Below are 21767 nucleotides of genomic sequence, written 5' to 3' on the forward strand. Positions count from 1 at the left end.
GCTGTGTGCGGAGTCGCTGTGTGCGAAGTCGCTGTGTGCGATGACGCTGTGTGTGAAGGCACTGTGTGTGAAGACGCTGAGTGCGGAGACACTGTGTGCGAAGTCGCTGTGTGCGAAGTCGCTGTGTGCGAAGTCGCTGTGTGTGATGACGCTGTGTATGAAGGCGCTGTGTGTGAAGACGCTGAGTGTGGAGACGCTGTGTGTGAAGACGCTGTGTGTGGAGATGCTGTGTGTGGAGACGCTGTGTGCGAAGTCGCTGTGTGTGGAGACGCTGTGTGTGAAGACGCTGTGTGTGGAGACGCTGTGTGTGAAGACGCTGTGTGCGGAGTCGCTGTGTGCGGAGTCGCTGAGTGTGGAGACGCTGAGTGCGGAGTCGCTGAGAGACGCTGTGTGCGAAGACGCTGAGTGTGGAGACGCTGAGTGCGGAGTCGCTGAGAGACGCTGTGTGTGAGGACGCTGTATGCGAAGATGCTGTGTGCGAGGACGCTGTGTGTGAAGACACTGTGTGTGGAGTCGCTGAGTGCGGAGATGCTGTGTGCGGAGACGCTGTGTGTGGAGTCGCTGAGTGCAGAGACGCTGTGTGTGTAGACCCTGTGTGCGAAGTCGCTGTGTGTGGAGACGCTGTGTGTGGAGACGCTGTGTGTGGAGTCGCTGTGTGTGGAGACGCTGTGTGCGGAATCGCTGAGTGCGGAGACGCTGTGTGTGAAGACGCTGTGTGCGAAGTCGCTGTGTGCGGAGATGCTGTGTGCGGAGACGCTGTGTGTGGAGTCGCTGAGTGCAGAGACGCTGTGTGTGTAGACCCTGTGTGCGAAGTCGCTGTGTGTGGAGACGCTGTGTGTGGAGACGCTGTGTGTGGAGTCGCTGTGTGTGGAGACGCTGTGTGCGGAGTCGCTGAGTGCGGAGACGCTGAGTGTGGAGACGCTGTGTGCGGAGTCGCTGTGTGCGGAGACGCTGTGTGCGAAGTCGCTGTGTGTGAAGTCGCTTTGTGTGAAGACGCTGTGTGCGAAGTTGCTGTGTGCGAAGTCGCTGTGTGTGAAGTCGCTGTGTGCGGAGTCGCTGTGTGCTAAGTCGCTGTGTGCGAAGTCTGTGTGCGAAGTCGCTGTGTGTGATGACGCTGTGTGTGAAGGCGCTGTGTGTGAAGACGCTGAGTGTAGAGATGCTGTGTGTGAAGACGCTGTGTGTGGAGATGCTGTGTGTGGAGACGCTGTGTGCGAAGTCGCTGTGTGTGGAGACGCTGTGTGTGAAGACGCTGTGTGTGGAGACGCTGTGTGTGAAGACGCTGTGTGCGGAGTCGCTGTGTGCGGAGTCGCTGAGTGTGGAGACGCTGAGTGCGGAGTCGCTGAGAGACGCTGTGTGTGGAGACGCTGTGTGTGAAGACGCTGAGTGCGGAGTCGCTGTGTGCAAAGACGCTGAGTGTGGAGACGCTGTGTGCGGAGTCGCTGTGTGCGAAGACGCTGAGTGTGGAGACGCTGAGTGCGGAGTCGCTGAGAGACGCTGTGTGTGAGGATGCTGTATGCGAAGATGCTGTGTGCGAGGACGCTGTGTGTGAAGACACTGTGTGTGGAGTCGCTGAGTGCGGATATGCTGTGTGCGGAGTCGCTGTGTGCGGAGTCGCTGTGTGCGAGGACGCTGTGTGTGGAGACGCTGTGTGCGAAGTCGGTGAGAGCAGAGCTGCTGAGTGCAGGATAAGTGAGGTGAAAGAGTGCGGAGAAGTTAAACATAAGTGACCGTATAGATAGTTATAAGAGTGCCTACAACTGGTGCAAGAATAGGTGAATAAAGTGTAAGCAGGTGACTTGTTACAACGTGTCGGTGTGAGTAATTTTGGAGACACTACACAGATACATGGAGATACATACAGATGCATATTCGTATATACATACATACTCATAGATATCCACAGAGACTCATAGAGATAAGTAAAGACACATAGAGACCAACAGAGACTCAAAGAGATACATCGAAAAACATGTTTGTGACCGTGAGCTCTAACTCCCCTCCCCACCCTGGATGACCGTGACCCCTGCCTGTCCCCTCCCCCCCCTAGTTGACCGTGACCTCTGCCTGTCCCCTCCCCCCTAGTTGACCGTGACCCCTGCCTGTCCCCTCCCCCCCTAGTTGACCGTGACCTCTGCCTGTCCCCTCCCCCCCTAGTTGACCGTGACCTCTGCCTGTCCCCTCCCCCCCCCAGTTGACCGTGACCTCTGCCTGTTCCCTCCCCACCTGGTTGACCGTGACCCCTGCCTGTCCCCTCCTCCCCTAGTTGACCGTGACCCCTGCCTGTCCCCTCCCCCCCTGGTTAACAGTGAACTCTGCCTGTCCCCTCCCCCCTAGTTGACCGTGACCTCTGCCTGTCCCCTCCCCCCTGGTTGACCGTGACCTCTGCCTGTCCCCTACCCCCCTAGTTAACAGTGACCTCTGCCTACCCCCCCCCCCCCCGTCTAGATATTGTGCGTGCTGTGGGTGCGGCGGCCCTGGTGGGGCCCTCCCAGAACAGCACCAAGTGGCGCGAAAACCCCATAGACAGAGACGCCGCCGGATTCAACGTCGCCGTGACCGGCAGCACGGCGCAGTACGCGGCTCACCCATGCAGTACACACAGTGCAGTACACACAGTGCACCCACTTAGTACACACAGTGCAGTACACACAGTGCAGTACAACAACAACAAGAACAACCGCCATTCGCCACTAAGTGGCGGTGACGTCCCCACGACGCTTGTGCCAGGCCATGTGCACCTTGAGGCCACGTGAAGTGTCGAACGCCCGCTGGCAGGAGGTCACGGGGCAGACCTAGGTACCACGGGTCGACTGACCGAGATGACCGAGATGACTGGCTGATGCACCACCTGTGCCCCCTACTGTGCCAACTTGCTGTGCTTTAGCCACCCGGCGCTCCGCTCGTTGTTGTGAGCGTCGCTCCTCCGTCCTCCGTTGTTGTTGGAGGGTGACTGCCTCCAACTGCCCAGTAGCGTCCTTCACGAGCCTCCTCCACAGAGGCCGATCTTGACACCGCTGGTACCAGTCATCGGCAAGTCCACTCAGCTCCACGTCCTCCTGTACCACATCACTCCATCTCTTCTCTAGCTCGTGCCGCGCCCGTTTAGCCCCCTCAATCCGGCCGAACAAAAGCTGTTTAGGCATGCCGTTGACTGGGCATGCGGGGTACATGACCCAGCCAACGCAGCCTTGCCTGCCGGAGGAGCTCACCGATGGGACTTTGCCCAGATCTTTCAAGGATTTGTGAGCTCCTCACACAATCTAGCCTGGTTAAACCCAGGATGGATCGTAGGCAGGCCAGCCTAAATGTTTCCAACCGGCGAAGATGCTCCATTAGGGGGTGCACGTTTCGCAAGCGTAGAGAAGGGAGGGAATGACTGTGGCCGAGAAGACCCGAAGCTTCGTGCGGAGCGACAGACCAGGTAGCTTCCACACAGCGTTACGCAACCGATGAAAAGATATTGCCGCTCAACTGATTCGGAGTGAGACATCTGCTGTTAAATTGGAGCCGGTCATAAGCACACTGTTCAGTTATGGGAAACTCTCCACTCTCTCCACTACTGCCCCATCACCGATTGGGAGTTGTGGGGGTGGAGTGTCCGATGGTACAAAATACCCAGGCAGGTGCTTAGTTTTGGTGGGGCTGATGGTAAGTACACACAGTGCAGTACACACAGTGCACCCACTTAGTAAACACAGTGCAGTTCACACTCGCAGTACACAAAGTACACACGCAGTACACACAGTACACACGTGTAGTACACATGCGCACAGAGTACATGCGCACATAGTACATGCACACACACAACACGCAGAGTCCACACCCAGTACACATGAACGCGGAATATCCACAGTACACACACAGTCCACACACATAGTGTACGCACACACAGTGTACAGACGCACAGTGTACGCACACACACAGTGTACACACACACAGTGTACGCACACACCGTGTACACACACACAATATACGCACACACACAGTGCACACACACACAGCACACACGCATAGTCGACATGCAGGACACACATCCCTTGAGTTGATTAGAGTTCATAAGTTAGTGAGTTAACCCTTGAGTTGCCTGACTCTCACTGGGTTGACTAGTTAATGAGTTGACGAGACAATGAGTTGATGAGTTAATGAGTTGACGAGTTAATGAGTTGACGAGTAAACTTTTTCTCCTCAATCAGGGACCTCCTTCCCCAGGCGATGCTGCTCACGGATCTCCTGCGGAACGACACGGTGAGCTCCCTGTCTACCAGCGGGTCCATTAACGAGCGTGTTGAATAACAAGCGGACTAATGAGCGGATCGACTAATGAGCGGGTCGACTAGCAAGTGGACTAACAAGCGGACTAACGAGCGGATCGACTAATGATCGGATCGACTAACAAGTGGACTAACGAGTGGATCGACTAATGATCGATCGGATCGACTAACAAGTGGACTAACGAGTGGGTCGACTACCGAGTAGGTCGACGAATTGATCAAAGCAAGCCTGCCAGCGAGACGCGATGTCTAAACTGGTGCAGAGTTTTGCCCGTGTCGAATCACTGCTGCTGAACCTGCGTACTCCCTGGTGGCCATGGGGGCTGATGGGAATACGTCCAAAATAAATGTGTCTTTGGCGCGGAGGAGACGGACTCCACGCGGAGGAGACATCTCTCGTTGACTTCGTGATTTATATTATCAACGACGACACCGGTGATTCGATTTGTTTTAACCCTTTCCCGTTGCCGAGACGTCTGCAAAGTGCAGGGCGCCGGCCGTCCACCGCCCAATCTCGGACCGCTGCAAGCACGCTGCAGTGTTTGTACCAGAACCGGCCCTAGACCTTTGGGGGCCCTAAGCAAAATTTGGTTGTAGGCCCCTTTGATGTATGATTTTTTTCACCCACTAGCTAGCAGTGACTCTAGGGGGCCCTCTGCTGGCCACGGGGCCCTTTGCAATTGCAAGGGTCGCTTAGTGGCTGGGCCGGCTCTGGTTTGTACTGTACTTGCCGCAGAGAACCGCAGCGACACGACCGCAACTCTACGATAGCCGGCGCCAACCTGTGCCACACGCACCCTCCCACGTGGCCGCGCGCCACCTGCCCTCCCGCGTGACCTTTGACTTCCCATTCGGTGCTGAGTCGGGCCCCTTCCGATGACGTATATGTACGTCTTCTTGGTTCTTTCGGTAAAGTCACAGAAGGGAAGTAATACAATAATAAAAATAAACAATTCTCACGACGTTTCGGCCACAACGCAAGCAGCCGTCCTCAGGTGAAAGCAGCCGTCCTCAGGTGAAAACCTGAGGACGGCTGCTTGCGTTGTGGCCGAAACGTCGTGAGAATTGTTTTATTATGTTTTATTATTTTATTACTTCGCTTCTACGTGACTTTACCGAAAGAACCAAGAAGATGAATCCCTGCAGTCACGAAAGCTTTAAATCGAAATGTATATGTACGTCATCGGAAAGGGTTGAGTGACGTCACCACGCGTGACGACGTCCCCACCCGAGATGACGTCACCACACGTGATGTCATCACCTGTGATGCCGTCACCAAGAGGGGGGGGAGGGCCGAATCCTTTTAGCGCTCGTTTTGTCTTCTTGTTGTCGTTGCAAGCTGAGTGAAACCCTTGGATTTGCCCAGCTGAGTTCACACGTGTCTACTGTGCCTCTGACCTTCAGCGACCCCTGCACCCTCTGACCTGTGACCTCCCGTGACTCCCGCACCCTTTGACCTGTGATCTTTCGTGACCTCCTGTGACCCCCGCCCAGCGAGTTGATTTTCAGAATGACTGGAAGCTGCTCACGCTCTTCATCGGTGGCAACGATCTGTGTGACTCCTGCAAGGGGGTGAGTTCCGACTTCCACCCAATGGGGAACGCTGGTGGGAATGTTAGACAAAGACAAAGATCCCTCGCGTAGCCTTAAGAGACCTTTGCAGGGAAAGTGCTGTGAGCGAGCAGCACCTATGAAGGCCGGCACAGCACACAAGGGGGTGGGTGGCCCAGTGGCGATGTTCACACATAGCACCGGGTTCTCATTTGAGGCTGTCGACCGAGGGGAGGCCCAGGAATAATTCAGATAATCGCCACTGTTGATGTCGTCAGTTTGGTAGCGCAGCACTTTAGCCGCTGCATCACCACTCCCCACTATGGGAGTGTTAGAGGAGGTGTGGGTGGTGTGGTGGTGTTTGTGGTGACGATATGACTGACGGTGGTGGTGGTGTTAGGGAGTGGTTAGTGCGATTAGCGCAGTTGGCTGTATACGGTGTGAAAGAAGTTCAGCATACAGACAAGAGTCTGTTAAGGGATCTTTGTCTTTTGTGTTAGCGGGACGGTGGTGGTGGTGGTGCTGGCTTCACGAGGATGGTGTTGGCGTGACGGTGAATGTGGTGGTGTTGGCGTGACGGTGGTGGTGGTGCTGGCTTCACGAGGATGGTGTTGGCGTGACGGTGGTGGTGGTGGTGTTGGAGTGACGTTGACATGTTGCTGGCGTGTCCGGGTAAGCCCGTGTCTTTTTGTCCCCGTGTGCCCAGGGTCACTCACAGGAGGACTACGTGGGCAACATTGCCGCCACCATCGACTACATCGAGCAGCACGTGGGTCACGCTCCCAGCCTTGCCCACACCACCAGCTCCAGAGCTGAGCGTGTGGCCCTGGTGTGGTTTAGACCGACCGCCATTGGCTAAATCTCTGTACATTCGGCAAGCTGCTGCTGCGATGCTGATGATGGTGATGTAGCGGCGTAGTCAGTGATGAAAGGTAGGACAAGGAGAGTGGTGAGAGTTTCGATTCCCAACGTTGTCACGAGGCCATTCCAGAGGTCAGAGACCTCCACGTGGACGGGATTTAAACCAAGTTGGGTTCTCCCGTGTTGGGGGCGATGATGACGATTGATGAATCTTTATTTTACTTGCCAATTTCGCCCTCAATAAAGTGGGCATCGGTTCACGTTACAGCGGAATGGGAACCGGTACAGGGGGCACGCAGCAATAGGAATGACGAAAGAAGCTGGCCACGCACCCTCACTACCTTGCCTGGTATGCAGGAGGTCGCTATATATTTGTAGTTTGCGTGTCTCTCTCTCTCCCCGTGGTCGTGTGGATTTTCTCTGGGTCCTCCGGTTTTTCCTTCCACGTTTAGAATCAACGTCACGCATTTTTTTGGCCACTGCTGTAAATTTCCACGCGATGATGAGCCACTTCGTTAAGCTATCATCTGTGATGGCCAGGTGGTCGCTTCTGCAAAAGCGCTACGCAGCTCAGTGGGGCCTTACACTTGGTAAGATAAAAAATAGTTTTGTTTGTAGCTCTACTCCCCCTCACGGGTAGATGGGAGTGTGGAACAGATGGAGGTTAGTCTACACTTTGCTGTACCGCCTTCTCCTGGCAGAGCCTGACCTGGTAGAATATAAACAGTGACCATTTCAGCGGCTCTACACCCACTGAGCAGAGGAAATTGCAACTGACCGCAACGAAAATATGGAGTCAGGTAAGTGGGAAATGAAATAAATAATCACTAAAGAACCTGAGTTTTTTTTTCACCTTAATTTTTTTTATTGATGATGGTGTTGTATCTTCCCCCACTCCCTCCCCCAGGTCCCCCGAGTGTTCATGAACCTGGTGCAGGTGATGCGAGTGTTGCCCCTACGCAACGTCAGCAAGCCCGGCCTGCTGTGCAATCTCAACAAGTGAGTGACTCCGCGCGGCCGCCCCTCCCCTGCGGTCGCCCGCTCGCAGGGTTGGCCACCACATTCCCCGTTGTAGGACTACGGAGTACCTGTTCTGGCCGGATTCACACCCGCCTGCAGTTTTACTGCGCGCAATAATAGGTGTCGTGTCGCTTCACCGACGTTCATCCTCGGCGGCGACAGTTACGCACCACGGGGAACCTCTCCCAGGCTCTCCCTAAGGTCAGCTCAGCTATGAATGACGACTCGATGCATCGGCGGAAGAGGAGGTGCCCACCAGGGAGACGGCCACGGCGGCTGCCTGTGCTGTGTGGAGCCGGTTGGCGCCTCCATTGGCACCAGCTGACCGGGCTGTTCCTTGTGGAACCAGCTGGGGCTTCGCTAGGCACCAGCTGACCGGGCTGTTCCTTGTGGAACTAGCTGGGGCTTCGCTAGGCACCAGCTGACCGGGCTGTTCCCTGTGGAACCAGCTGGGGCTTCGTTAGGCGCCAGCTCACCGGGCTGTTCTGTGTGACCCTGCAGGATCTTCTGTTCCTGCGTGCTGACGCCGTCAAGCCCCGCGGCGCTGGAGGTGCTAGAACAGCTGAACAAGGATTACCAGGTCGTCAACAAAAACACTAAAAACAAAACAATAACACAAACAACAACACATACAATGACACCACAAACAACAACAAACAACAACACAAAAAACAACACTAACAACTTCTTGGTTCTTTCGGTAAAGTCACGTAGAAGGGAAGTAATAAAATAATAAAAATAAAACATAAAATAATTCTCACGACGTTTCGGCCACAACGCAAGCAGCCGTCCTCAGGTGAAGACCAGGTCTGTCGGGGAGACAGCATCTGAATGAAACACCACCACGCTTGGAGCGTATATTTAAGCTGGGTTGGAAGGGGGGAAGGGCGCCTTGACAAAATAATTTGCATATCAAGAGGAATTTTGCATATTTATGGGAAATGCAGGTATGTGATTAGTACTACTTGTGAAATGCGTAGGAGGTGGCCGGGGGGTTTTCAAAGTCATATTATGCCCGTGCATTATGCAGGATTAGCAGCATCAAAGGGAGGGGATAGGGGTAGCATTAATAAAGGGAAGGAATGTTAATAGTATGTAGCTGCAGTAACTAAACAACCACGTAAAAAACTAAAGTGTAAACTACATAGTATCATCAGTATACTAAATATACTCTTCAATAAGCTGAGCTACTAACAGTAAGTAATACATTACAATTCTATGTCGCAAAAAATATAATGTGCTTCCAGCTAAACTTTTTTCCCTTACATCACACGGGTCTACCCCGTACTATATGCTGCCATAGACAAACCCAACATTAAATTATATACTGTATTACTATACACCACCCTATACCTTAGAATAATACATAGTGTAATATTACACTATGTATTATTCTATCCACACTACTGTATATCACACTGCTGTATATTCACTATAACATTACGATACTATATTATGCCTTATACATTGTATTAAACATTACAATTTTATACTATTTATTATTATACAATCTGCTATACACTATACCATTGACCGTCGAGTGAAAGATACTAAGAGGAAGCAACGAAATATATCAATGGAAGAGTGGTAGTAGGAGACTTGCAGCGGAGCAAAGAATCCATTCCCTGCGGAGAATACAAGATATATAGTCATGCCAGTGAGTGGACTGCGGTCTGAAAGTCACCGTAAACGTGAACACAATCAGTTAAGATCCGAAATGGTTTATTACGTCCTTCCAATGATTGCTGAGCCAGAATCCATCTTCTCGGTTGAAATTGTCTCTGTGTTTGTATATGTGGATCGCCTCATGAACGAATCTCTCATGGTAGCCAGATGGCTTGCAGAGAACCTCTGTCTTGGAGAAGTCAATGTCATGTGAGCCCACTGAATTGTAACAGTGATCTGCCACGGCTGAGGTGTTTGTCCTACCGTGTTTCAGGTCAGCTTTATATTCACGGATGCGGTCCGAGACATGTCGTTTGGTTTCTCCAATGTAACTGCTACCACAGAGGCAACTTAGTTTGTAGACGCCAGGGTACTGTATGTCTGGAACCACATCTTTTACAGACGGGACCAGATCACGGATTTGATGTACTGTGTTGAATCGGACCTAGATCTTGTGTTTAATCAGGATTTTGGAGATATTTTTTGTGACCCCAGCAATGTAGGGTAACGTGATGGTTTTGAAAGGCTCCTCAACATGATCCTTCCTGATGGTTGGAGCGATGGCTTTGCGGATTGTGTAGTCGGAGTAACCATTAGCCTTAAGAGCATGGTGTACGTGTTTGAGTTCACTGGCAATGTGTTCCTGGTCGGAGATGCATTGGGCTTTATGGTATAGAGTCTTGATGAGGGAATTTTTCTGGGATGGATGGTGGTGGGAATCCGGTTTTAGGTAAGCATCCGTATGGGTGGCTTTCCTGTAGACAGAGTGACTCATTGAACCATCAGGTCTCCTTTTAATTAGGACATCCAAAAAGGGTAGCTTGCCATCTGTTTCGACTTCCTTGGTGAATCTGATGGCTGGGTGTATGGAATTGATGTGGTCGAGGAATTGGTCTAGAGCAGGCCGGCCATGTGGCCAGATGACAAAAGTGTCATCTACGTACCTCTTCCATAAGGTCGGGCGTAGAGTGGCAGTCTGGATGGCGTCAGTCTCAAATTTCTCCATGAACACGTTGGCTACAACCGGGGATAGGGGGGAGCCCATTGGGGTGCCCTCAGTTTTTTTGTAGAAAATTCCATTCCAGGTGAAGTATGTATTGGTTAAGCAGTGTCTCACCAGGGGGGGTGGTACCCCAGTGTTCAGTCCTTGATGAACCAAGTTTTTAATGATTGTGATGGTGTCAGGTACAGGAACTTTGGTGAATAAGGAAACCACATCAAAACTGACAAGCAGGTCGTCTGGGGAAAGGGAAATTCCCTTGATTGTCGATACCAAGTCCGTAGAGTTTAGTACCGCAGAGGTGGTTTTTCCAGTGAAGGGCCGCAGGATTTCAGACAAAAAACGAGCCAGTTTATAGGTGGGGGAGTTGATAGTAAAGACAATGGGACGAAGAGGCGTATCTTCTTTATGTATCTTTGGAAGGCCATATAATCTTGGTGGCCTGGCTGCAGAAGGTTTCAACGAGAACTGTTTGGTTTGATCAATTAATGCAGTTGAATCAGAAATTATTTTGTTGGTTTTAATGACGAGGCTGTTGGTGGGGTCTCTTTTTATTTTTGTATAGCTGCCATCGTTGGGTAGTTCTTGAATTTTGTTGTTCTATTCTATTTTGTCCATGATGACAGTGGAATTGCCTTTGTCGGCTGAGAGTATGACAATGTCATCCCTCTTTTTTAATTGAGCTAAATCAAAACGCTCATCTTTGCTGATGTTACTAGCTGGCATCTTAGCGTTTTTGAGGGTTGCAGCGATTTCAGATCTTGCTACGTCTGCAGAGATGTGACCCAGGCTCTTGAGAGCCACATCTACTCTGGCAATGATATCATTAACTGGTATGTGTCTAGGTGTGACTGCAAAGTTTAGTCCTTTAGCTAAAACGGATTTCAGACCATCAGAAATAGAACTGTTACTGCGATTGATTACGACTTTGTTAACGTCTAGATTTTCAGTGTGTGGGTCCGGTTTTCTTATTTGAGAGGCGGTTGAATTTGGAAATCAAGTTGTCCTTACATTTGGTCGACATAGCGGCAGCTGAAGAGGCAGTCATGTTGTCTACATGTTCCCAATCCGATGTGGACATTGTTGCACTCAAAGATAAGTGTGATTTGTAGAGTGTCTTGTCTAACTGATATAGTTCGGTGCGCGTAAGTATGATTTTCTCTGAGATAAGAGCTAAGCTAGTTCTAGACAGAATTCGTTTAGCATTAGAAGAAGTTACAGCAGCAGAGGTTAGTGTAAATGCGATTGGTATTACCTTAGAGTCGCGGCATCTCTTCAGAAAGGTGAGAGACTCGATTAGCTGAGCCTTCTTATCACGGAGCTTGTTGAAGGCTCTTAAAGTTTTATGGAATCCCACCCCGTAGTGGCGGTTAAATTTCGATTTAAAGCTTTCGTGACTGCAGGGATTCATCTTCTTGGTTCTTTCGGTAAAGTCACGTAGAAGGGAAGTAATAAAATAATAAAAATAAAACATAATAAAATAATTCTCACGACGTTTCGACCACAACGCAAGCAGCCGTCCTCAGGTGAAGACCAGGTCTGTCGGGGAGACAGCGTCTGAATGAAACACCACCACGCAGTGAGTGGGGGATGGAGACAGCTCGGGAATTCATGATTGTCGTGTCGGTGACTCTGAGCCAGAGACCTCCAGGTCCTGAGTTCGAGTCCTGGCTCTTGGCTTCTCTCTCTCCCCCAGGGGGTTCTTAACGGCCGTGTCAGAGCCCCTGCGCCACTCGAGGCCATTGCAGTGCCGGGTTCCAGTCGCTAACTCGCTCACTGAATCTTCTGGAAGCGTCGTGTTATGAATGCAAAACTAAGCTTTAAACGATATGTTTAATTTTACCAGGTAAGGCCCACTGAGCTGTGGAGCTCTCTTTCAGAAGTCACCTGGCCATCACATGACGGCTCAACGAAGTGGCGGCTTATCATCATCATCGCGTGAAAGTTTATAGCAGCAGCCAAACACTCTGAACGACGTGACGTTCTTTCTAATTGTGGAGGGAAAGCCAGAGGACCCGCAGAAAAATCCGCGCGACCAACGGGAGAGAGAGAGAAAGACACACACACAAACTCCAAATATACAACAGCAGGCCTCAGCGTTGGGATCAAACCCACGACCTCCTGCACACCGGGCGAGGTAGTTAACATCTCGTAGCCACCGTGGTGCCCCCATGCAGACGCGCGGAGCGGCGGTGCAGCGGTAAGCGCATCGCGAGCCTGGCGACCTCGCTCTGATTCGTGGCTGAGGATGCCGAGCGGCGTCTGACGCGATCCCCGGTCCTCCAAACCGACACCGACGGGGGCGGTGAAGTATGGTCAAACTCCCCACAGAAGTGGAGTGACAAAGGGGGGTGCACGTGTAACACAACGACAGCGCGGCCCCTGTCACCCAACCCCCGCAGAGGGGGCTCGAGACGCTGCTGGCCTCGGGGCGGTACGACCACAACGACTCCTTCACCGTCGCCCTGCAGCCCTGCATCCGGGACACCCTGCCACCCACCCTGCCGGTAACACAGCCCTGCACCAGGGACACCCTGCCACCCACCCTGCCGGTAACACAGCCCTGCACCAGGGACACCCTGCCACTCACCCTGCCACCCACCCTGCCAGTTACACAGCCCTGCACCAGAGACACCCTGCCACCCACCCTGCCAGTTACACAGCCCTGCACCAGAGACACCCTGCCACCCACCCTGCCAGTTACACAGCCCTGCACCAGAGACACCCTGCCACCCACCCTGCCAGTTACACAGCCCTGCACCAGAGACACCCTGCCACCCACCCTGCCGGTAACACAGCCCTGCACCAGGGACACCCTGCCACTCACCCTGCCACCCACACTGCCACTCATCCTGCACCAGGGGCACCCTGCCACTCACCCTGCCGGTAACACAAAGGTCCCCCGTGTAGCCTGCATAACATGTTGGGCCAAGTGCTGTTAGTGAGTAGCACCTGTGACAGCCAACACGGCTCACTTGAAGGGCGGTGTTACCAGCACCATCCCTGGCCGCCTTTGTCTCCCCAGTGTCCCTGCACCGCACTGCGTACTTCCAAGTTGACCTCAGGGAGCCTCATAAGCGGTTCACGTAAACGCTCCTTGATGCTCGCTCCCCCAGTCCCACGCACTCACCATTGTGCTGATGGTGATGATGTGATGATGATTGAATAGATGATGACGAAAATGTTGATGAGGACAATAATGATGACGATGGTGATGACGGTGATCCTGATGATGATCACAATGATGATGATGGTGACGATGGTGGTCATCATGATGATGACGACGGTGTTGACGATGACGACGGTGGTGATCATGATGACGATCGTTGTGATGACGATGGTGGTGACGATGGTGATGACGATGGTGATGACGATGGTGGTGACGATGACGATGGTGATAACGATGGTGGTGACGATGTCCCCGTGCCCGCAGGACGGCGAGGTCGACAGCAGCTTCTTTGCGCTCGACTGCTTCCACTTCGCTACGAAGGGCCACGAGTCGTTCACCAGCGCGCTGTGGAACAACATGGTGCAGCATCATCATCAGCAGCAGTAGCAGTATCATCAGCAGCAGCATCATCATCAGCAGCAGCAGTATCATCGGCAGCAGCATCATCAGCAGCAGCAGCAGCATCATCAGCAGCAGCAGCAGCAGCATCATCATCATCAGCAGCAGCATCATCATCAGTAGCAGCAGCAGCATTATCAGCAGCATCATCATCATCAGTAGCAGCAGCATCATTATCAGCAGCAGCATCATTATCATCAGCAGCATCATCATCAGCATCATCAGCAGCAGCATCATCCTCATCAGCAGCAGCAGCATCGTCAGCAGCATCATTAGCATCTTTAGCAGCATCCTCAGCACCATCAGCATTACCAGCATCATGATCGGAATCATCATGATCATCATTACCGGCATTATGAGCATCATCATCAGCATGATCATCAGCATCATCATGAGCATCATCACCGGCATTATGAGCATCATCATCAGCATGATCATCAGCATCATCATGAGCATCATCACCGGCATTATGAGCATCAGTATCATCATCAGCATCATCATCAGCATCATCATCAGCATCACCGGAATTATGCGCAGCATCAACAATATTATCACGATAGTAATCAGCATTATCCACCATCAGCATCGACATCATCAATAGGACATCACGTGATCCTCAATTGATGCATTCATCTTTCTTCCCCTCTTACTGCCCCCTTCCCCCCTCTCCTCCCCCCTTCCCCCTTTCCCCCTCTCCTCCCCCTCCCCCCTTTCCCCCTCTCTTCCCCCCTCCCATTCTTCTTCCCCTCTCCTCCCCCTCTCATCCACCCTTATCCCCCTCTCACTGCCCCCCTCTCCTCCCCCTCCCCCCTCTCCTCCACCTCCTCCCCCGTCTCCATCTCCTCTCCCCCCGTGCCAAGATGGAGCCAGAAGGAGCCAAAACGGTGCTGGCACAACTCACGCACCCCCCTCCTCAACTCGTGTGCCCCAGCGAGGTGAGGCACTGACACACCGCACACTGCTTGTGCCAGGATAGGTGCACTTTGAGGGTGAGTGAGTGGGTAGACGAGTAGGTGGGTGAATGGGCGAGTGAGTGAGTGGGTAGATGTGTGGTGCCAGACGTTAACGCTGTGGTGAGCAGTGCCATGGGGGGAGGGCCAATTTTGATTGGTCATTCCCCTCATGGCGTTTGTTGTCACTAGAGTGGCCAAAGGGGGCTCTGGACGGGTGTGAGAGGCTGATAACCCCTCCACCTTCAAATAAATGACCACTAAACCACGAAAAAAAATCCAACAAAGCTTGTGCAGGAGGCCCCGGGGTGACAGGCGTCTACAACGTCTCCTGGCCAAACCCCACTTGTCGGAGCCAGGAGATTTAACCATTACCCTCGGGGTTCCTCCATAAACAGCAAAAAGCCACTGCGAGTGGCCATGTGGAATGTTCGAACGCTCACTGCGGAGGAGAGGCTGCCACTTCTCTGTCGGGAGCTGGACAGGTAATGCCTGGATCTCTGTGGCATTCATGAGGTCCGGAGAACCAACTCTGGTTCCTGCTACCATGAGGGGTGGATAGTCCTCTACTCGGAGCAGGAGACTTCCAAACAATAGGGAGTGGCTCTTCTTCTGAACAAAAGAATGAAGAGGGTGTGGGAGCGTGGCAGTAAGGTGTGGGAAGCTGTAAGCCCCAGACTACTTTGGGCTCACCTTCCCATCAACCAGAGATGAGAAGTGGTGGTCGTGGTTACTTATGCCTCCACCAAACATGAACATCAGTGGAGGGATGCAGGGAAGGTCGATGAGTCAGATGCCTTCTATGACCTGTCACAGGTGCTAGCTAAAGTGGCCCTTCGGGATAGAGTCATCCTGGGTGACTTTAATGCCCAACTTGGTCATGATGCTGGCACCTGGTCTGGAGTGATTGGAAGGCATGAGCCAGATCAGCTCATTAACATTTTATTTAACTTTTATTAATTTTAATGTTTTACCTACGTGACTTTACCGAAAAAACCTAAGAATATGAATCCTTGCAGTCACGAAAGCTTCAAATCTAGAATTGGTAGGAGGCTGCTAGACTTCTGTGCAACCCATGGGCTTGTAATTACCAACACGCTGTTCCGGCATTGGCGCATCCACACATCATGGATGCATGCCGGGTCCAAGCAAGAACATCTGCTGGACTATTTGCCTACTGACCATTGACTTGTCATCTGTAAGATGTGCTGCCATTATTCCACTCTGGTGGTGGGTGTACACCCAGGACCCCATTCAAACCCATAGTGGCCTCGTCTCAGCTAGCTGATGAAAGTTGCAAGCGAGAATTTCATCATCACTTGCAGCTGGGGTTGGCATCTTCCCCTATTCCCCCTGATGTCGAGGGGAAATGGGCGAGGTTTCGGACTGTGGCTCATGCAGCTGCATTGGGTACACAGGTGAGTGAGTTGGTAGGTGAATGAGTGGTTGGGGGAGTGAGTAGGTGAGTGAGTGGCTGAGTGAATGGCTGAGCGAGTGAGTGGGTGAGTGGGTGAGTGAGTGGCTGAGGGAGTGAGTAGGTGAGTGAGTGAGTGGGGGAGTCAGTGTGTGGGTCAGTCGGTGAGTGTACTCTCAAAGGATGTGCATTGCTCTCAAATAAATCTCTGTTGTCGTCGTCATAGTTGTCATCGTTATTGTTGTCGTTTTTGTCGTTATTGTTGTTGTCACCGCTGAGTAAATACTTTCCAAATCGTCACGGAGGCCGTACATGTGCATGCTCTGTCTTCCCCGTTTGGGGCCTTCTTCTTGTTGCAGGAGTCCCCCTACATCTACACTCGCCAAAACAGCGGCACGGCAGCAGCCGCGTCAACCACGACCAAGGGTTCCACCGCCTCCCTTGACACAGCGAAAACAACCGCATCAACCACCGCCCGGGCCACCACCTCCCTTGGCACGGCGAAAACAACCGCGTCAACCACCGCCCGGGCCACCACCAAGGGTTCCGCCGCCTCCCTACACTCCACGGGTCTCTCTGCCGCCTCTCTGATGCTTCTCCCGCTCGTCGGCTTGCTGCGTTGGTAAAGTCGCGGCGTTCAGAGAGAGAAAGGTCGCATCCGCCGCTTCAGTCCACTCACCAGGCTGAGACAACACAGAAAAAACAAATAACCCTGCTCACATTAGAAGAGTATTTTGTGTGTATTTTGGTTAAAACATAAATTTGTTTCATTCCTATTGTAAAGATTAAAATGTTTGCTCGATTGATGCGTAGCATTGTCGGCTTGGCGCACGGAGAGAGAGATTGGGAGCGCTTTCCTCCTCGTCGCATTCGCATCGGCGCTGTTCCCTGTTAATGCGCAGCCCGGTCACGGAATAAAATGGAATGGGGACGCCACGTGGCAAGTGTGGCCTCGCCTTGATTGTCAGAATGCTGTTTTACTCGGGTGAGTGTGGCGACCTCTAGTGGCTGCAGGTGTCGCGCGCTCACCCCACGACACGTAGATCAACAACAACAACAACCGACATTCGCCACTAAGTGGCGGTGACGTCACCACGACGCTTGTGCCAGGCCAAGTGCACCTTAAGAGGCCACGTGAAGTGTCGAACGCCCGCTGGCAGGAGGTCACGGGGCAGACCCAGCAGGTGCCACGGGTCGACTGACTGAGATGACCGAGATGACTGGCTGATGCACCACCTGTGCCTTCTACTGTACCAACTTGCTATGCTTTAGCCACCCGGCGCTCCGCTCGTTGTTGGGCGGCAGCACAGTGGCGGCGCTCGCGGCCCACACCGAGAAGCGGTCCTAGGTTCAGGCTCCCTTGTACCGGTGCTCCTCGGTGACCTCGACAAGATCACGGGTCGCCGGTGCCCTCGATTTCTCAGCCGCCTTCGACACCATCGACCATGAGATGGTCATCGGGCGGCTAAGGTCAAGGGTCGGTGTATCGGGTACGGCACTGGGGTGGATTGAGTGGTAGCTACGTGGTCGATCGCGGCTCTTCAAGTTGGGTGACAAGCGGTCGTCGTCGATGCCGTGCCTAGTTGGCGTACCACAAGGGTCCCTCCTCGGGACGTTCTTGTTTTCAACATCTCCCCGATCGCCGATGTCATCTCATCGCATGACATAAAGTTCCATCAATATGCTGCAGTGAAGTCAAAGTTAGGTATGGAGAGCCTTGGTAACCTCGAAGATTGCACACGAGCGGTGGTTTGCAAGACATGAAATGCTGCTTAATCTAGAATAATGGGAGGTTCAGCTGGTTGGAACTCAGGCTCAGGTGAAAACATTCGTGGGAGGATTAGGTATGGTGGTCGCAGACTCCAGGATCCAGTTTTCTTCTCATCAAAAGAGCATCAGCACCAAACTCGACCAGAATGTCGTTTGATGAGCACCTGCAAAATACAGTCATGTCATTCCATTTTCAAATCTGGACCCTACGACACATTCGGCCACTATTTAGTCGTGGCGTAGCCGACACAGTGGCATGTAGCGTAGTACCGACAATGCTCAATTATCGCAACTCACTGCTCTACGGGACGTCTGGAAAAAACATGACCAAGCTGCAGTGTAAACATTCTCTGGCACATGTCGTGACGGCTACTGCATGATCCGACCGTGTCTGCCCAGAGCTCGCCGAGCTACATTGACTTCAGACTGCTGTACGAATAAATGATGAGGTTCCACTCGTAACACACAAAAGTGCTCGCCACAGATGAAGCACGCAATACCTCGCTGATCTCGTCAAGGAGCATGAACCATCATCATGTGAACTCCGCTCATCCTCGCAGCGGCAGCAGCAGCAGCGGCTTCTGGCTGCCCATCAGACCAAGACGGTCACCGCATCACCCAGCGCTTCCAGATGCGCTGCTTCTGCGGCCGTCTGGAACGCTCTGGAGCTGAGGCTGAACACTCATTCATCTGAATTGCATGTTGTGTGTTTAGTTTGTTGTCCTTACCCCCCACCCCACCTCCGATTAGCACAGTTAGCTATGTACGATGCGAAAGAAGTTCAACATACATACATAGCTGAAACACAGTATAACTGGTATCGACCAACCATCCCAATGATAAGAATCATGCGCGAATTACTCAATTGGGGTCACACTCAGATAGGCCTTCCAGAGGCGGGGGGGGGGGTGCGATGATCGGGGCAAATCCCACACCGTGTGTGTGTGTTCCTGGGGTGGCTGTGTGTGTGTGTGTGTTCCTGTTGGGGATGTGTGTGTGTGTTCCTGGGGTGGCTGTGTGTGTGTGTGTTCCTGTTCGGGCTGTGTGTGTGTGTGTTCCTGTTGGGGCTGTGTGTGTGTGTTCCTGGGATGGCTGTGTGTGTGTGTATTCCTGTTGGGGCTGTGTGTGTGTGTGTGTGTTCCTGATGGGGGCTGTGTGTGTGTGTGTTCCTGTTGGGGGCTGTGTGTGTGTGTGTGTTCCTGTTGGGGCTGTGTGTGTGTTCCTGATGGGGGCTGTGTGTGTGTGTGTTCCTGTTGGGGCTGTGTGTGTGTTCCTGATGGGGGCTGTGTGTGTGTGTGTTCCTGTTGGGGCTGTGTGTGTGTGTGTTCCTGACGGCTGTGTGTGTGTTCCTGATGAAGGCTGTGTGTGTGTTCTTGTTGGGGCTGTGTGTTCCTGGGGGGGGCTGTGTATGTGCGTGTGTGTGTTCCTGATGGGGTTGTGTGTGTGTGTTCCTGATGAAGGCTGTGTGTGTGTTTCTGATGGTGTTGTGTGTGTGTTCCTGTTGGGGGCTGTGTGTGTGTGTTCCTTACGGCTGTGTGTGTGTGTTCCTGATGGTGTTGTGTGCGTGTTCCTGTTGGGGGCTGTGTGTATGTGTGTGTTTCTGATGAAGGCTGTGTGTGTGTGTTCCTGATGGGGGATGTGTGTGTGTGTTCCTGTTGGGGTTGTCTATGTGTGTTCCTGTTGGGGGCTGTGTGTGTGTGTTCCTGTTGGGGGCTGTGTGTGTGTGTTCCTGTTGGGAGCTGTGTGTGTGTGCTTGATGGGGGCTGTGTGTGTGTTCCTGTTGGGGGCTGTGTGTGTGTGTGTTCCTGTTGGGGCTGTGTGTGTGTGTGTTCCTGATGGGGCTGTGTGTGTGTGTTCTTGATGGGGGCTGTGTTTGTGTGTGTTCCTGATGGGGCTGTATGTGTGTGTTCCTGTTGGGGGCTGTGTGTGTGTGTGTGTCCCTGATGGGGGCTGTGTGTGTGTGTTCCTGATGGCGCTGTGTGTGTGTGTTCTTGATGGGGGCTGTGTGTGTGTGTTCCTGTTGGGAGCTGTGTGTGTGTGCTTGATGGGGGCTGTGTGTGTGTTCCTGTTGGGGGCTGTGTGTGTGTGTGTTCCTGTTGGGGCTGTGTGTGTGTGTGTTCCTGATGGGGCTGTGTGTGTGTGTTCTTGATGGGGGCTGTGTTTGTGTGTGTTCCTGATGGGGCTGTATGTGTGTGTCCCTGATGGGGGCTGTGTGTGTGTGTGTTCCTGATGGGGGCTGAGTGTGTGTGTGTCCCTGATGGGGGCTGTGTGTGTGTGTGTTACTGACGGCTGTGTGTGTGTGTGTGTTCCTTATGGGGGCTGTGTGTGTGTGTGTGTTCCTGTTGGGGCTGTGTGTGTGTGTTCCTGATGGGGCTGTGTGTGTGTGTATCCCTGATGGGGGCTGTGTGTGTGTTCCTGATGACGGCTGTGTGTGTGTGGCACATCTTCGCAGATAAAAAAAAAATTCAGGCTGGCCTGCCTACGATCCGTGTGAAGAGCTCACAAATCCTTGGAAGATCTGGACAGAGTCCCATCAGTGAGCTCCTCCGACAGGCCAGGCTGCGTTGGCTGGGTCATGTAGCCCGCATGCCAAGTCACCGCATGCCCAAGCAGCTTCTGTTTAGCTGCATAGGGGGGGCTAATTGGGCACGGCACGGGCTAGAGAAGAGATGGAGTGATGTGGTACAGGAGGATGTGGAGCTGAGTGGACTTGCCGATGACTGGTGTCAAGATCGGCCTCAGTGAAGGAGGCTCGTGAAGGACGCTACTGGGCAGTTGGAGGCAGTCGCCCTCCAACAACAACGGAAGGCGGAGGAGCAACGCTCACAACAATGAGCGGCACGCCTGGTGGATAAAGCACAGCAAGTTGGTACAGTAGGAGGCACAAGTGGTGCATCAGCCAGTCATCTCAGTCAGGCAAAATATGGCACCTGAATCTGTCCCGGGACCTCCTGCCAGCGGGCGTTCGACACTTCACGTGGCCTCAACGTGCACCTAGCCTGGCACAAGCTCCATGGTCACGTCACTGCAACTTAGTGGCAAATAGGCGGTTGTTGTTGTGTTCCTGATGGGGGCATGTGTGTGTAACCCATCATCATCATGACCCAGGAAATCCTCACTGTGTCCAAAAGACTTTGTGAAGAGGATTCCTGCTAGGTTTTCGCATTCGGGGGTGAGTAAGGTGGGCGACGATTTCTTGCGGCGTGGCCTCCCAACCCACTACCCTGCGGTGTAGATTCTTCAAAGTTTGAAAACTTCGTGACCGTGATGCCGGTGTCGTCTCGCCCCCGACTACTCGTGGAGACGCCGCGAGACCTCCTCTTTCCTTTTCGAACGTTCGCGGGCAATGTCACCGCAGTGGTGAGCACGAGGCGCTGCCTTCACGGAACGCGAAGCGTCTGCTGCTGCACGCGCACCGCCCCATCATAAACTACCACTTTGATTACACTGTGTAACAATTTGTTTTTGGTCCTGGGTAGTAAGTGTTTTTTCCTAATTGCTTATGCCTCAAAAGTACAGAAAATTGATATTATTCCCCACAAACTTTGCTTTTGTGACCAGGACAATGGTATTTAGAAATTTACCTATTTTCCAGAACATTCCAGATAGATTCAGTGCCGAGTAAACTTGGAGAATCTTCTAGAACATTCTAGAACTTTCCAGTAACATAAATAGTCGTATAAATACAGGGGCCTTA

At 52.6% G+C, this 21767-nt stretch overlaps 1 protein-coding gene across 1 annotated transcript in view; it reads left to right on the top strand.

The window, feature by feature from the left end:
• Window positions 1–17236, top strand: part of LOC144734716 (phospholipase B1, membrane-associated-like) — a 33466-nt gene extending 16230 nt beyond the window's left edge. Inside the window, exons 7-16 of the mRNA XM_078617045.1 lie at window positions 2446–2572; window positions 4194–4245; window positions 5766–5843; window positions 6529–6591; window positions 7591–7682; window positions 8205–8283; window positions 12771–12875; window positions 13802–13897; window positions 14797–14871; window positions 16660–17236. Of these exons, the coding sequence (XP_078473171.1) occupies window positions 2446–2572; window positions 4194–4245; window positions 5766–5843; window positions 6529–6591; window positions 7591–7682; window positions 8205–8283; window positions 12771–12875; window positions 13802–13897; window positions 14797–14871; window positions 16660–16926 (1034 nt within the window). The 3' untranslated portion in view covers window positions 16927–17236. The remainder of the gene's footprint in view (window positions 1–2445; window positions 2573–4193; window positions 4246–5765; window positions 5844–6528; window positions 6592–7590; window positions 7683–8204; window positions 8284–12770; window positions 12876–13801; window positions 13898–14796; window positions 14872–16659) is intronic.
• The last annotated feature ends 4531 nt before the right edge of the window (window positions 17237–21767 follow it).

The sequence above is a fragment of the Lampetra planeri genome, chromosome 52 (genome assembly GCF_965212315.1).
Source record: "Lampetra planeri chromosome 52, kcLamPlan1.2.h2, whole genome shotgun sequence".
NCBI classification, from domain to species: Eukaryota; Metazoa; Chordata; class Hyperoartia; order Petromyzontiformes; family Petromyzontidae; genus Lampetra; species Lampetra planeri.